The 17,356-nt window shown below is 39.7% G+C and overlaps 1 protein-coding gene across 2 annotated transcripts; it reads left to right on the top strand.

The window, feature by feature from the left end:
• Positions 1-220: 220 nt before the first annotated feature.
• FKTN (fukutin) lies at positions 221-15,926 on the top strand. Of its 2 annotated transcripts, none has more exons than XM_061454986.1 (9): positions 221-438; positions 1,699-1,758; positions 4,585-4,788; positions 5,943-6,220; positions 7,627-7,759; positions 8,914-9,043; positions 10,138-10,271; positions 11,154-11,281; positions 13,564-15,926. In XM_061454986.1, exons 1-9 carry the CDS (start codon positions 334-336, stop codon positions 13,775-13,777), a joined length of 1,386 nt encoding a protein of 461 aa, XP_061310970.1. In that variant the 5' UTR covers positions 221-333; the 3' UTR covers positions 13,778-15,926. The 2 variants fall into 2 exon arrangements, with proteins under 2 accessions (XP_061310970.1, XP_061310971.1); XM_061454987.1 differs by lacking the exon at positions 221-438 and adding an exon at positions 462-583.
• Positions 15,927-17,356: the final 1,430 nt, after the last annotated feature.

Genomic DNA, 17,356 nt, shown 5'->3' with positions numbered 1-17,356 from the left:
TCCCGGTACGTTGCAGGCGAGCCCCCGGGCCAGCAGGGGGCGTGCTCTCCCCCACCGCGCATGCGTGGGCAGCCGCGGGCGGTGCTCTGCAGCGAGGGTAGCGAGGTGCGTGAGGGGCCCGCGGCCCGGTGCGGCGAGCGGGCAGCGGGCAGGACCGTGCGGGGCGGGGCGGTGGGGGAGGCTTTTCCCAGGGCCTCGGCTCGGGTCTGCTGATTTGCGGCCTGTTGCGGTCCCTGCATCCCTCCGGCGGCGCGCAGGGAGGAGCTGGGAAGCGGAGAAGATGAGCGACGCGGCGCAGCTTCCAGGCGGTGATCGGCAGCGCCCCGAAGACTAATGCAGAAAATCAACAAGAACGTGGTTCTGGCGCTCCTCTCTTTGACCAGCCTGGTTTTCCTTCTCTTCCAGTTGTACTATTATAAGTTCTACCTGTCGCAGAAGGTAAGAGAGCTGCGCTGCACGGGTTTGCTTTTGTGGAATAACCCGGTATAATGTCTGCTCTCTTCAGAGGCCCTTAGCGGTACCAGAGCCACCTCCGAACTGCCCTCGTGTGGCTAGCAATTCCTGCATTGTTGACGTGGAGCAGGTAGGTAGCTCTAGCAAGGTACTGGTGGCAAAGGTAATCAGGTGAAGTTGTCACCCTGATATTCAAGTCATTGTGTCAGCCGAAGGCATCCCATTCATTCTAAAATGGGATGTCGTTCGCTGCTTAACCTTCACAAGCCTTCTTACTCCTGTTGTTAAGTGACTTTTGTGGAAAGTAAAGTCAAACCAAGTGCTATCTTGGGGCTTTGAAGAAACAAGGAAGCCTTTATTGGCTACAAGTTTTTCCAGCAGTGGTGTTTTTAAAAGAATTGCAGTTGCCTTACTGTTTTGTGATTCAGGGTTCCTAATTTTCTAGGTGACAGATTAAATCATACTTTTAAACTATGAGTGGGATGTTTAGGTGAGGCTGATCATCTGTAACAGAAAAAGAGGTTCAGTGTTAATGAAATACTGTGGGTTTTTTTATGGCTTTGTAGTTTATTGTTGCAGTGCAGATTGAACAAAGTAACTTAATTTTATTTTTATGGAAGAACTGCATAGGTATCATATTTCCTGAGTTTGTTTTCTTTTGGTGAGGACTTTCTTAACGAATGCAGCCTTACTGCTGGGTAGTACCACAGCCTTTGACTTTCTTATAGTTTCTGACTGTGAACAACAAGGCTGTGAATGAGAAATTCTTCATGCTTTTGCAAAGCTAAAAGCCAAGCCACTAACCACCTTGGCTTTGTCATATGAATATATTCTCTTTCAAATTTAACTCTCTAGGATTACACCTGGAAAGACTGAGGCATAATCCTGTTGTCTTTCCCCTAGTGGTATGTGCCTAACAGGGTTTGTATTTGTCATCTTCCTGTTTTACTTCTGTTGACTTAGAAACCTGAAGCCTGATCATGCAGTCCTTGTATGTCTGGAAGTCCTCAAGGCTTGTGTTGTACTTCTAAATACACTATGCCAGAGCAGTTGTTTCTGATTTCATGTGCAGTAATGTAGTTGAGTGACTGGAAGCATAAATAACCAGAGCCGTAACTATAAAATGCTGACTGAATAAATGCCTCTGAATTGTCCTGTTAAGAAATCCTGAGCATGAATTCAATCGAAACTTAATTTTTCTCCCTTTTGTTTCTCCCTCCCACTTCCCTTCTTTGGTTTTGACAGAATGGAGCAGTGTTTTCCAAAGTCAGAGGAAGCCTGTCAGGCCAAGACAGCACTAGATGGGTATGTACAATGTTACTGGTTCATATGGTGATTCTGCCAGTCTCTGAGAACTCTCATGGCATTGCACAGTTCTCTTTCAAATTCACTGGGGGTTTTCTAGTATTAGGTGCTAAAAGTTATGAAGTGCTTCAAAACATCAGTTTAAAATAGAACTGAGAAGCAGTTACAGGTTAGCAGCCTTTTCTGTGCAGTCCTTACTAATGTTGTTAAAGTTGTAAGCAGCAGCAAAATTTGTTCTTTCTGCTATAGAAGTTTTGATCCAGGCTTTTGTGTTCTTTCAGACTGAATATTGAAAAGATTGGCTTATTTGGGATGCAGCTGTTGATAGTCAGTAGCATAGTAAAAAAATCAGCTGCAGGTCACAGAATACCCCTTTGCTCACTCACCCAAGCAGTTATTTAACCTGCTGCTCAGTGTTTTCTGTTACTTGCTTATACTGGGTCATAAAGTTCTTCACAAGCAGGAAAATGTTACATTTCAGCATTCGCCAGTTTCTGTATTCCAGGGTTCAGGAGCAGTGATAGCAGTGCCATTAAATACTTGAAATGGGGTATTTTTATTGTGTCTTGTTTAAGGTTTGAAGGATTGAGTGCAACCAAAGCATCATGTTGGCCTCAGGGAATCAGAAGCTCAATATGATTTCATAGTTAGCATTTGTTTTCTAAACACTTTATAGAATTTTTTTGTTTAACAGATCTCCCAGAGAAAAACCAGCACAGATGGTTAAAGAGCAATGCGCTGGAAGCTGGCTGCTATTTTCTTTGGATGCTAACGTTACCAGTTAGCAAAATAGCTATTTAAACACCTTGCTTCTGCTGAGCAAGAGGAAGTGTGCACTGGTTAAGAGCTGTTCTTAGGAGTAATCTTGATCAACTGCCCTATGGACTGTTGGATTGCACCTGGAATGTCTCACTATTCTTGGAAGTGGCACCCCTTGGAACTACCTGCCATGTTAGATGACATGGTCATAGTGGGCTTCCAGTCTGTGAGCAGAGTTCTCATTAAGCTTTAACTTGTGCTTATGAGATCATCAGTAACAAAGCAGAATGTTGCACCCCAAACTTTCTTGAGAGTCCCTGCGTGATGAGTCCAAAATGCTCTGTTTGAGTGCATTTCTCTTAGCTGTTTGACATGATCATCATCTCTTTCTGCCAATTACTTGTTTCAACTAAAAGCATTTGTCCCTGAAGGAGTGAAGGAGGGGGTAGAGGGATGTACATACCAGTCTTATCTGCTAGTTTTAGTTACAGAAATAGTGCTAGCACATCACTCACCTTTCAGCTCCATGTAGATGAAATCACTAAAAGGGTGGTTGTGCTCCTACCTCTGCAGCATATGTAGCATTGTTGCCTGAATTCTGTTTGTTGATCCACATTCTGTCTTTACGTTTTTACATCCCTCTGAAGCCAAAGCACTATGCCAGAATTGGAGGTTGGCCTATGGAGTCTGACTGAACAGATTCAGCAGCTGGGCAGGAGGAAAGTTAGAGCTTCACTTAAAAAAAAAGCCAGAATTATCTTGCTGGGTGGATAGTTTGGGCTTACCACACCTCTTCTAGAAACCTGGAGATGTAACAGTTGTAAAGCCTGGCAGTTCTGTTCTAAGCAAATGTTTTGGGGTATTTTTAGAACAGTACTTTAAGTAAATTTATCTGTTACAGGTACAAACATTAAATTTTTAACAGCAGGGTGGCTGTGACTGTTGTAAATGGCTTCTGTATGCCAGTGTCCTGGGTTGAGCAGTAGCAGTCATTTTTCTCCTTAGTAGCTGGTGCTGCTAAGGGGAGAGGGAGTAGACTGTGTGGTTCTGATTTATGGCCTGGGCTTAAACCACAACAGCCAAGAACATTTAAAAGTATTTCATTAAAATCCTTCACTGAGTCAATTTAATAAATCCCCTCATCAGGCACAGAATCTTCTTGCTGCAGCTTTTAACCCCTATGCAGTGTTGCAGTGGTTGAGTGCTCTGGGTACACAGGTATCCAAAGACCAGATAGCACTCAGTTCCTACCTCCTCATTGGGTCACCGATGATATACAGCAGGTGTCATGCAGAAGATCTGGGGGGTGGGTCAGGAGGAGCCTTGCTGAAATCAAGGTATGAAGAGTGTCCATTGCTCTTGCCCACAGACTTCTTCAAATGCAGTTGATGAGATTAGGTGCAGTTTGCCTTTGGCTGACTTTCCCAATCACATCCTTGTCCTTTATGTGCTTGGATTTGACTTCCCAGGGCCTTTTGTTCCAGAAGCTTCATGGGGACTGAGAGTAATGTGACCAGAGTTCTCTAGATCCTCCTTTTTGAAGATGGCATGAGATTTGCCTTTTCTCAGACTTGAGAAACTGCTCCTGATCATGGCCCTTCAAGATGTTGCAGAGCAGCCTCAGAGTGGCATCAGCCAGATCCCTCAGCACCCACATGTGTATTGCATCTCATCCTGCAGTCTCTGGTTTATTTAAGTGCTTTCCAACTCGCTCTAGATCTCCAAAGGATCTAGAGTTTAGCCTAGAGTCTGCTTTCAAGTCTAGCACTCCACAGTTCAAGTGCTGTAAATTGTAGAAAGTTCTAATTGAAGCTGAAAGGTTTTTACTTTAGTCTGAGAGACCTGGAAGGGCTGAGAGCAGCCTGTTTTTCTGGGAGAGAAAATTTCCGTTTCCACAATTGTTCATGGAAGTAAAGTGGATGCTCAGAAAATGTATTGGGAAATAAAATTCCTTTCTGTCAGCCGGTTGGGGTTGTTTTTCCCTTCTGTCAAAAGGTTTTAATGTATTAACCTTTGTATGCTTGAAGATGGTGTTTCTAACTTAAAATCTTATCCTCTGTCAAACAGCACGTGGTTAGGAAGTTCCTAGGCTTAATATCCAGTTACAATATACCAGTGTATTTGATCGATCCTTTGATTCTGGGACTGGTTGATAAAGATATTGAACAGATCAGAAGTTCTCCTGATGGCCCTAGTCCAGAATGCAGGTACTTTTGTGCTCCAAGAGACTTTACTACATTTGCACTGCTGGACAAAACATGGAAACATGAAGTAAGTGCCTTTTTTTCATTTTGCATTTGTGTATTTGAATGTATTTAACTGTTCAGTGATTTTATTTTTTACACAGTGCTTTCTTGTTTATATTAAGCCCTCTTAATTCATTATGTGGAAATCTTGTAAAGGTACTGCTAGAGGAAGCTTGGTTTTAATAGTAAAAGGCATCCAGGCACTACCCTGAATACATCAGGAGTAATTTACTAAAAGGTTTTTGAAGCAGTCTGGAATATTCATAAACACTTGTAGTAAGAAGCCACACCAGAAAGAAGAAAAAAATGTGGTCTGTTAGGAAAGAAGAAGAAAAACCTTAAGTCTGTATTCTAGATACAGCTGTAATAAATCTTGAGTTTGGGGAATCTATCAAGGAGGAATGCAGGTATTGATGTGACAAGGCTGGAAAGATTAACTTAGTTTTAGAAGACATTTAAACCATAATCTTACAGTTTATATTTCTGTTAGTACATCCTTGTACTTAACACCATTTTATTTACTCAGTGTATTGTTATCTCTGCTTTTCTTTGGTGTTCTGAGATCTTTAAATGGATGCGTTAAAAATAGAGGTGTAGCAGGTAGTAAAGGACAAAATGAAATCCAAGATTATTTCATCAATTAAGCATCAGCTGGAAATATTTATTACTCTTTACAGACTAAATATACCAGTGACAAACAGGAAAAAGCAGGGGACCTTAAAATGGTCTGTGACTATTTTTACTGCATAGCTGTAAAGGAATTAAACTGAAAATAAGGTTGTGTGTAGCACACTTATTTAAATCCATCTCCCCATTCCTTTGTGGCTCATTGATAATATCTGTAGCATCCAGAGGAGAAGCTGATGTGCCTGTATAAAACAGTTCAAGGGGGGTAATTGAAAGGATGTTCAGATGTTGATTGGTTCTTTTCTTATCAGCCAGAATTTAATTCCCTTTTTGTATGGAAATATGAAAGCATGTTACCTAGTGCAGTGGTTGGTGAGATTTAGACAAATACTTATGTACATCATAAAAGAAGATTTTTGCAGTATATTTTTGAGTAGTTTGTGCTTAAGTCTAATTAGAAAGTAAAAATGGCACATAATGTCGCTTAATAATAAGCAATAAGCTTTTAATTTTTGGTTTCTCTAATCTTTAGCCCCTCTCTCCTAATTATAGGTGGGCCTTTTTAGAACTGCTGAGAAAATGGGATTCCAATGGCTAAAAATTATAAACAAGGACCCCCGCTTGGATGGGATGGATGACCTGTCTGGGACTGAAATTCCTTTGCACTACATATTTAAACTGGCATCTCATGCCATTCATCTGGTGGTCTTCTATGAGAGGAGTGGTAATTATCTCTGGCATGGCCCTCTGAGACTCAAGCAACATATGGACAGAAAGTTTGTGCCTTTCCGGAAACTCCACTTTGGTCGCTACCCTGGAGCATATGAAAAGTGAGTTCAAAACAGAGGAGAGAAAAAGCCATAATGACACTTGCAAAATAAGTTCTTTCTCCTGTATATAAAATTACTCTCTTTTCTGAAGTCAAGTTGTAGAATTTAGCTTATGTGTGATTCAGCCCTCAAAGTGCATGTAAGCTAAGGCATGAAGGTAAATCCAGTTCTGTTTACCTGGCAGCCAGAGCTTCCCACCATTCATAAATTAAGAAGTGCATTTTAGAGGAAGTTGCTATTTAGCCATGTCAGAGCAAGGATGTGAGAAGTCATGACTGAGGTTGAATGTACCACAGGATCTTCTGCTTGAGTCAGTGGTTTACCATTAATATATTTCAAAGTTTGAAATCTCTTGATAGCCATGTGCTATGAACGCAGGGGTAGAGATTTGGTACTAGCCGATAGATATTCGGTGTTAATTCTATAACAGTATGTATCCAAAAGTTGAATACAGGTACTGAACATTAAATGAAAAGGGGAAACAGCAGGCATCCATTCCATAACAGTAGAAATAATCAGTGTTAAAGAACATCAATAAAGAAAGGTGACTAATACCAGAAAGACATGTGCCAACCATTGCATCTAGACTATGCTCTTAACATGCTGAGGGGACTTCTTTCTTGCATAAATGTTCGAATTGCTGGTTTTATTTGTCCATAGTCTTATGCTTAAGCTTTGCATTACATTGGTAAAGTTACTGTAAATGTCTGCCTTTTCTTACAATGCTTTCAATGGGAGTATTTTAGGAAATACAGGTCTTGTTGCTGTTTTCAAATCCAAGCGCATGCCACTAGGCTTTGAGAGCAGTGTTCCTGTAGGATGTGTGTATGTGCCATAAATTAGAGAAAAACAGTCAAACAGGTCAAACTTAAATTTGTTAAACTTTCTCCTTAAAATTGACACCATTCTGTCTTTCTTTTAAAACATGCAGTCTGTGCTGGTTATGTGCCTGAACATTTGAAGTCAACTGTGTAAGCTGTTAAATAGCACATTTCATTCCTTGTGAAGGCTGATCATTTTTTAGATTTTAAACGCAAATAACCTCAAAGTACAGGGTAACTTGGTTCTTAAATGCATCCCATATTTAGACAACTAAATAAACAGCACTGCGTAACAGCTCTGAGCAAATGCAGTGCAAGTTATGAGTCAATAAAGGAGTCAGTGGTCTGACAAGGTAACTAGGGGCTTTTAGGCATGGAATTTCTTTTTAAACAAAATTTTGAGTTGCTTGGGAATTTGTTGAAGCTCTTGTTGGTCTCCTTTTATAATTGGGTTTGGGTGTATTTGGACATAGGTGTCACTGCCAGTTGTGTGCATTAAGATTTTAACCTAAGCTAGAGGAAAAAGTGGCTTGTGATTTGTAGAGCAATTGAAAGGGGTAATAGATCATTTTTTTCTCCCTGCAGGCCAGAACTTCTGCTTGTTTCCATTGATGACTTAAAAGTTCAAATTCCCAAAAACCCATCCAGTTTTCTAGAGGAGATGTCACACTCTAGATTTCTTGAATGTAGGTACAGAGAAGCTCGGGCTTTCTTTCAGGTTAGTGGTAATCAGGTAGTGTCTCTGAGATGTGTGTTTTCATTGCTTGACACAAACCTACAGTTTACTGTTTTTTACCTAGATGGGACTGCTTGCATACATAAAGCTAAATACAGCCTCTGAGACTCAATCCACAGTTTAAGTGCTAATAAAAATAAAACTTTAACTGAAAATTACTGTTTTTTTAACTTGTTAGCACATTTTTGTCCATTTTCCAAACTTCGAAAAGAAGAGGTAACCAACACATCCACAGTTCTCACACGTTACTGTTAAAGAGATTTCGTGTAAATAAGACTAAGATCGTATGTATCTTTGTAGTTGGAAATTCTCCTTAATGGCAATTCTCAAAGTCTAAGTAATAGACTTATAGAACAGAGCTGGAAAGGACCGTAAGATCATCTAGTTCCAACCCCCTGCCATGGGCAGGGATGCCTCCCACTAGTCCAGGTTGTTACCTTGGCTCGAAAATCGTCAGGCAGTATTCACCACAGGCAGAGAAATATTGAAATAAGCAACTGGCATGTTTTGAAAAGTATTAATTTCAGCTGTTTGTTGCCCAAGAGCTCTTAACCAGTCATGAAGCTGTGTGGTGGGTTGTTCTTCTGTTCAGTTTGGTGACGTTTGCCTAGACTGGCATGTTGTTTTGGGTTTTGCTTTACTAGAAGATCGTGCCCACTATTGCAGCTGGAAGATAGGCATGATTTTCTGTTCGCGTTGTTTTATTCTGTGACAGAAATTGTCAATGTCCGGTTGTAACACTTGGTGGCGCCAAATAAACTAATGTGCTGCGAGTCGCTGATCCTGTCCCAGCTTCCCCCTGCGCTCTGGGTATTGAGTTCAGCATGTGCAGAACTAGGGTTCGTCTGTGTTTGTTGTCAAATGCCGAGAACGAGTGTCTAATATGTATATTATGATTCTATTTTACTGTGACTTTACATTATGTTAGTCAAAAAAACTTAAGATTAATGTCTCAGGCTTGAATTTTAACTTGTCATTCTAGTGGAGGTTCAAAAACTGGGCTGTATCTGTGAAAACAGATACTGCCCAGATACTAGTAAAGTAACTTTTTAAAGGTTTTTTTTCTTAGGACACTGAAAAATGAATGGACAAGTTTGCTGTCTTAATAGCTTGCTTACTCTTTCTTTGCCTTTCAGTTGTATCCTGATGATGCCTCGCTTGATGCAGTGGAGTTCAGAAAGAAAGCAAAATCTTTGCTCCATCTGGCTGCCCTGACGCTGAATAAATTAGGGGTAAAGTTCTGGCTGAGCAGTGGAACATGCCTTGGTAAAATCTCTGTATTATGTTGTGTTCTTAAACTCATCTGAAATGTTAAACCTTTCATCCCCTATTGCTTGTGATTTTAACTTGGGTTAAATATACCATGTTGGAAGGTAATACCTGGCATTAGCTGTGTTGTCAGGAGCAAAACGGCCTACTTCAAAATGCTTTTTCTTTAGAAACCTGAGCCTTGGAGATGCTGAGCAAATTTCCAGTGAAGCATTTAGTGTGGTTAACATTTTTCTGTGTTGTGTTCACTACGATCACTGCTTAGGAAATAATCAGCTGTTCCCCAAATTGTGTGATTTGGAATTTACTAAAATACTAGTTGAAAAACGCAGTGATGGATGCACTGCTGTCCATGTAGGCTCTCATCTGATTTTTCTTCCCATGCAATTTGGTGATTATCACTCACTGATAAAATATTTATTCATTGTAAACCACATCTTTTTAATAAAATGTCAACCTATTAGTGTAGGTTTTAAATTGTGCTGAAGAGGGAAGTAGTGTCTTATCACTGGTGAAGAGTCTTATTACTGAAATAAGTTGTGAAAACTCCTGTGTGCACATTTGACATATCTGTTTAGTCCTAGGGAATATGATTTTCTGAATGGATAGTTAGTAAAAGCTTCTTTAATCAAGCAGACAGAAGGGATGTCCCATTTCTTGTCTTACTGGTTTCAGTAGTGACTGAAAGATGATTAACGTCTCAAATACTACTTAAAATAATAGTTTCAAAGTAAAGCACAGCTGTTAGCCCTATTAGACTAGGTTCAAGATATAGAATGCTTTTTCCTTAAAGATATTTAGGTTAGAAAACTGAAAATATTGTATCTTTGAAAGAGTTAAGCGTTTTCTCTCTCTTTGTGACTTTCTGGAGGAAAGAGCTGGCTATAAGTGCAGGAATACTTGTTTCTTCGATGTGGTTCATTTCATGCTGGAGAAAGCAAGGGTTATTGTTTATGGACTCACTCAGATATCTCTGCCTGGTGATTTTCCATCAGTTCGTTTTTATGTTGCCTTTGTTCTATTGGTGTATTTCTCATGTTCCTGAATTAACTAGTTTGGTTTTGTTCTTCTTTTTTTTTTTCCCTCCTTAGGTTGGTTTAGACAGTGCAATGTCATTCCGCACAGCAGAGATGTGGATTTGGGAATCTTTATAAGAGACTACAAAACAGATATCATTCCAGCCTTTCAGAAAGCAGGCTTACCACTGAAGCACAAATTTGGCAAGGTACCTGAACCATTTGCTTCTTATGTCTTTCTGTACATTTGTAAGTTTGAGAACCACTACAGATCTACAGTTAGGTAGAAGTGTGTATCTGAAGTTTCCTTGGCAGACATATTTACTCATAAGGGTTTTACCTAAACATATAATCTTGCTGATTTTATGTGTTCTCTTAGATGGAGAAAATACCCTTCTTAATAGCATCAGCCCTGTTTGGGGCCTCTGAATTCCACCTCAGATTAATTTTTTTACTAGGTTTCAAAGGGGTCTAATATCTGTCAGTGGTTTCAGGGAAATCTGAGAATCAGGGTAGAATTTAGTCTTTGAGATTGGATGGGCCTCATTATACAGGAGCATTGGTGATAGCTCTGAGATAATCTGTAGCCCTGTAAGTAGAGTGTTCAGAAAGGAAAGGATGGCTTGAGATGGGCACTGGGCTTGTTCATTATTAGCTAATGTGGATCTTTATTTAACTTTTTCAGAGTGAAATTGCAGGAATATGAATTTTCAGTCATAGTTCAAGTGATACAGTGTTACTGGTGCTAGTGAGCATTTTATTGTAGAGGAAGCATGTTAAATGAAGACACCTACTAATTATGTGTTTATTCACTGAGATTATTTTGCTTGTGGCAGAGGGCAGGGAGATGTTGCTGCAGCTTTTGGAGCTAAAAGGAGGCAAGAGAAGATAGTCCCACTGAAGGGCAGAAAGATTCTAGTGTTCTCAAGGCATTAAAAATAGAAATAAAAAAACTGCAGAGTTAGCATATTTTCTTCACTTAGGATAAGAGTCATTCTTCATACCTGACCAAAATAAATCTGTTTTATGACACCTGCTGACATAAATAGCCTGGTGTTTTTATGAGTACATACACTATTTTTGTCTTGCAGGTAGAAGACAGCTTAGAACTGTCTTTCCAGGGAGATGCTGACGTGAAACTTGATATTTTCTTCTTCTATGAAGAGGATGACCACATATGGAATGGAGGAACTCAGGCCAAATCGGGCAAGAAATTTAAGTATGAACTGGATTTATACCTCTAATAGAAAGGAAATTGAATCGATTAGTGTTTAGTGTTGGCATTTTGTGTGTTATGTGTTGTTGCCTTGCAAAGTCTGTGCTTATTGTGAGAAAGGTAGTTGTTGACAACAGCTAAAAAGCTATTTGATGAGTTTAGCTTATTTTCCCCTAGGTAGCTGGCATTTTGTTGCTTTTTGGTTTAGTCTAGGGCTTATCAGCAATCTCTGGATATACATATGAAAGTGCTTGATTACTTTTTTCTCTCTATCCATTTAAGGCATAAAAGCAAGGTTGTTTTATTTGCTGATACTGTTTGCTCAGTGCTTAGAAGTAAAATTAACTTTATGCTTAGAGGAACATGTGGGGGTTCTAATTGATGCAAATGCATAAATCTTTTAGCCTTGTTCAAAAAGTCTAAGTGTTTGTGGTTTTATTTTAACCTGTGAAAAGGAATTTTAAGATTGTTTTTTCCTGTGGAAGACTTCACAGATTCAGTAGTAGGAGTAGTTGTCTGCAGGAATAGTACATAGGCTTAACTTGTTTAACGAATTGACTCTGACACTATGATCCTACAGGATGTCTTTATGATCAGACTGTGAAATTTACCTGTGATATTCAATGGGTGTAAGCATGCCTATAGGTAGGGCTTGTGTTGGCCCTTCTACAGGAAACAACAGATCAGATTTGTAGAATAATTTATTTGGATTTTTTTTCAATTTAAATGGGCTGAGGAGGTTTCAGAAAGTACAGGGTAGCAGCTGTATTTTAATGCTTTGCAGCTGCTCCAAGTCTGACACACCATGTTTAAACATGGGTGCGGAAGGGGAATTGCATGCTTTGTTTGGCAAGATTGAAGAAAGGTAAAAACTAGATTTTAAAAAAGGCCTGATTCATAATAAAGTATTTAATGCTGCTTTTATCATTTCTCCTCTAACATGTATCATCATCTTGACACAGTTCTAAATGAGGTAACTGTTAAATCTAGTTTCTAAGTGAAAAAAGTAGAGACAGGGACTAAGTGATTTCCTAGAGGTGCCAGAATGGTATGGAAATAAACTGCGAAAGAATTAGAAATGCTCCTTGCTAAGGACCCTGTGGCAAACGTTAACCAGTTACTGTTGATAATAACATCCTGTGGTGGTTTAACTGCAGCCAGCAATCAAGTATCAAGCAGCTGCTTGCTCACTCTCTCCCTTCCTTCCCAGTGGATGGGGAGGAGAATCAGAAACAGGTTATAGCCCTTGGGTTGAGATAAGAACATTTAATAATTGAAATAAAGTAAAAGATGATGATGATAATAATAGTACTACTAATAATGGTAATAATAATAACAGTGACAACAATAATAATAGCAAAAAGAGAGGAATAAAACCCAGGAAACACAAGTGATGCAGAATAACATTGCTCACCACTCACTGACCAATACCCAGCTTAACCCAAGCAGTGATCTGGCCTTCTGGGTGACTCCCCCCGGTTTATATACTGGGCATGATGTGCTGTGGTATGGAATACCCCTTTGGCTAGTTTGTGTCAGGTGTCCTGTCTCTGCTTCCTCATGGCTTCCTGTGCCCCTCCTCACTGGCAGAGCATGAGAGACTGAAAAGTCCTTTACATAGAGTAAGTGCTACTGAGCAGCATATAAAGTATCAGTGGGTTATTGGCATTGTTCTCACACTAAATCCAAAATACCAGCACTATACCAGCTACTGAGAAGAAAACTGACACTACTCCAACTGAAACCAGGACAATATCCATCCCTTATTCCATATCATTTATGACATGTCAGATCTCACACTTCTTAATCATAGAATCATAGTGATGCCATCTTTCCAGTCCAAAAAGACTGTTATGAAAAATGGAACCCAAGGTTGTGGACTAAATGAACTCAACAGACTTTTATAGCGGTGGTCCATAAACTAAGGGAATGATAGCTGTATGTATATACTAAAAATCAGGAAAAGTGATGGTGTACCGTTCAATTTTCCCAGAGGCTGATGCATGATAGGGAATGTGATGTCCCCACTTGCGTCTGTGCTTTTTGGCACAGGTGTCTATGAGTTTTTTCCAGAAATGAGTCCCATTGTCTGACTCAATTATCTCTAGGTTGCAATGTTGCCACAAAACTGTCCAGTATGTAAGTAGCATTTCATAGATAGGAAGGTGTGAAATAAGAAAAAATATGAATACCCACTTGCTGCAGTTGCTTGCTTTCTCTGTGAACTTATTTAGAGGTGTATTTCAGTCTTCTGCAAATGACCATGTTCTTTTGTTATGACACAGGTATCTCTTTCCAAAGTTTACTCTGTGTTGGACTGAATTTGTAGAACTCAGGGTACATGTGCCCTGTGAAACCCTTCAGTATATTGAAGCCAACTATGGCCCAGACTGGAAGGTTCCTGTGAAGACATGGGACTGGAAGAGCTCACCATCCAATGTACAGTACAACGGTATCTGGCCTGTTGATGAATGGGATGACGTCATTCAGATCTACTGAGCACCTGACTATCCTTGGAACCATCAGTTTGTAATTTCCCATTTCCCAAAGGCATCAAGTTCTGTTCCTTTTGTAACTTCTCATCTGTTTCCTAAGGAGACATTTACTTTTTTTTTTTTAACAGGCATCTTTTTCACCTTCAGCATGCATTTTCCACGAAAAGATTGAAGGCAACTGAAGGAAAGAGGATCAGAAAGAAAAACTGCCCAAAGGGAATAGAGAGCAATGTTGCAGTAAATTAATGGGCTGTTTAACTGACTATTTAATTGACATTTAATTCACTATTTAATTGTAAACAGTGGCAAGGTGGCTTAGACTTTCCTTGGATCATCAAAACCATGGGACTCTTCACTTCTCAAGCTTAATAGAGGGATAGGATGGAAGAATAACAGAAGTTCCTTTCTTTCAGAGGAGATCCACTAAATATTCAACTTCAAAACACCAGAGTTATGAGTACCTCAGATGTGCTTGATTTGAGACTGATACATTCCTATGAAACACAGCAGTTTGCTCTTGTCAGTTGAATGTTTCTATTACACAGAACCCATGTGGTTCACCTGCTTCAATGTAGGAGGTATTGGGTAATGGTGTATGAATGGAAGGAGAAATTATCCACATTGGGCATATTCCAAATAATAGCTGGTTTTTTGTTTGCTTTGTTTTGTTTTTTTTTTTTTTGTGTGTGAACTATTGCATGCAGTTATGACAGGGAATGTTATTTACCTTTTTTTTTTTTTCTTTTTAAGGGCATGAAGGTGTAGGCTGCAGGTATGTCTTCTCATGAAAAAAATTATATTCTGGGTTTAGTGTCCCAATTAGTGTGTTCTCCCTGTAGTGGTTTTGACTGGGTTTTAGAGAATTACAACTATCTCTGATTTCGTACAAGCAGATGGAAATGGGGTATTCATTGTTTTCTGTTTACATGGGCCCACAGAACAGAGATGTTGGAGAACTGCGGCTCTTTAAGCAGAAGTGTGTAAAGATGCCAACTGTTCCATCAAATTTGCAGTAGCACAATTTCACTAACACTCTACTTGAAACATTAGGCTTTGGATGGGAAGAAAGTGGAAGCCTGGTAACTCTTCTGCTTGTGCTTTTGGTGAATGAAATAAGCTTGCTACTTAAGCATTTTTGAGTGAGATTATAGCTTTCATATGAGCATGTGTGTCCCAAGTTTGTTTTGGTCCTGCTGTGTGGGGAAAACAAGGGCACTAGAGCTGCTAGTGAATTATGACTAATATACAGTACAAACCCAGGAGTACTTGTGAATCAAGGTACTGAATGGAGCTTACACTTACTTGCACCAAACTTGTATCCATTCTGTCCTTGTTAAATCAGAAAGGTGTTATCTATGGGTTGCAACTTTTCCACCTTTCATTGGGAAGAGATAGGTTGAGTCTGTGTTTTGTGTTCTGTTGATCTGCAGTTCTCTGCTGTGTATTCAAATGTGTACAGTTGTGGAGAGATGAAATAGCTACTGCTGTGCAGCTGTTTCACTATTGTATTGTTCCAGCTGCAGTCTGGGCTTCCCTGCTGTTTTCATCCTGGAGTGTGCAGCATGCTTTCTCCTGCCAGCGCTCTCAGTTCCAGCAGTCAGGAGGCTCAGTGCCACTGAAGCACTGGAGTAAATTATTCAGCTTCTGGCAACAACTTGTCATGTTGGCTCTTCAGTTGGTATGGTAACTTTGTTTGCTTTTGTCTAATTGAGAAGGGAGAGATGTAAAATCCTGCTAATGCCATTTACTCAGTAAAGTACACTTTATATCAGAAGGGATAATTTCTCAGAAGTTGTTGTAGTTTTTCCCTTAAAATGAAAAAGAAAACAATGTCCATACATTTCTTTTTGTGTTCAGAACTCTGTTTTCACCAACTTTTGTTTAATAATGTACAATAAGCTTATCAATTTTTCAAATGTAATATATGTTTAAGAGTGGAAAAAGAAGATACTATCAGAAAATTATAAGCCTGTTAATTTTTTTACTTTTTAGATGGAAAGACTAATGGAAAAAAATGCATATCGCTGAAAGGGAGGATGTCTTAAGCAGCTAAGTTATGTAAGTTAACCTACATACCTGTAAGTTATTCTTCAGGTTAAAATACTTCCTCTTCACAAGACACTGATTAAAAGGAGAGTCTAATTTGCAAATCAGGATGTTGTTTCATCCTTTGTTTTGTCATCTTGGGCAGCATTTAACACACTTCATCCCAGTACCGTGTCATAACGCACCGAGAAGAATTTTGAACTGCTTCTTACGCTGCTTATTGACTGTCTTATCTTGAGCTTTTATTTTTAAATAAAGATACTTAAACACCACAAAGATACTTGGAATAAAGCAGGTGCCCATATGTAGAAAAAAGGATCTCTCAACTGCACACACACATTTACCTTCTGCATGTCTCCAGTCGTATTTTGTGCAGTGCCCTGATGGCAGATTTCCTGCTTGTAGGGCTATATCCCAAGGAACAGTGTGAACATGTCAGAACTGGTGCTCTTTGAAGGCACACTGTAAGGCTCTGAAGTCTTGCCATGCCCATGGAAACACACAGATGTAGGCATTTGTGTCCTGTTAGGTTATCCTGAATTGCCTCATGTGAAATAGATTATTAATTCTGTGTTACCTTCCTAACTCTACTACCTACCTTCATTTTGAAAGTTCTTTGAAGACACGCACAATTTCTGAATTCTTTTAATGGCATGCATTTAAGGTCTTAAGAAGCATCAACATGTGAAATACCTTGACTTTGTGTAGCAAAGAAAGCACATTACATATGTGTAACTTAAAGGTAGCAGAGCCTATTCAAAGAATACCCATGAGCTGAGATGAGGGTCACAAGATGTTCAAAGCTCCAGAGTAACTACAAAGTAAGATTGAAGAAATAGGGTTCCCTGAAGAGAAGGGACCATAAAAAGCCATATTCAAAAGATGGTTGTACAATGGAAGAGATGTATGTACTCCCTTTCCATGATTGTTAGGGAATGGAAGTAAAAGGGAGGAATGTAAATTGAGGTTGCCTGCATAGCAGAATGCCGGAGTGTTGTATATGTGCGTAAATGCATATACAACACCCCCCTTTGATTTTTAGGGTCTCTGAGGACACAGACAAAAGTTAGCCGAGACAGAAGGTAGTTTGCTTTTGATCTGTCCAGAAGGAATCTTGCCATAGAAGAAGGGCTTGTGTATGTTCCACCCTACTCTTTTAGAAGTGGAAGGTGGTCAAAACTGTAATGATACAGGTGGGAGAGAGTCCTGGAAATATGGTTGAATCTTCCACTGCTGTCCAAATGGAAAGAATTGGCTGATTTTGCTAAGCGCTGTCCCTTGAAAGAGTCTGGAATATGTTTGTTCCCAACACACAGTTGCATCCTTTGCTGCTTTAGAATTCTCTCCCCTCCTCATAAGTCTTAGAGTCTGTCAACTCAAGAGAAAAACAGTTTCTGCTTTGCACTGTCAGTTGAATTGTTTGTTTTGCACAGGTGAATGAGATGCTTAAGGGGTAACATCTGTTTATAGTACAGATACCGAAGGGGCAACATCTGGATAATAGATACATTCCTTCCAAGGACTGGCTTGTCACGGT

Source organism: Pezoporus flaviventris, unplaced genomic scaffold (genome assembly GCF_033815535.1).
Source record: "Pezoporus flaviventris isolate CSIRO_AGI_PZ_B2104156 unplaced genomic scaffold, CSIRO_AGI_Pfla_v1 ptg000018l, whole genome shotgun sequence".
NCBI classification, from domain to species: Eukaryota; Metazoa; Chordata; class Aves; order Psittaciformes; family Psittacidae; genus Pezoporus; species Pezoporus flaviventris.
The sequence above is the reverse complement of the archived record's forward strand: the minus strand, read 5'-3'. Positions and strand labels throughout refer to the sequence as shown.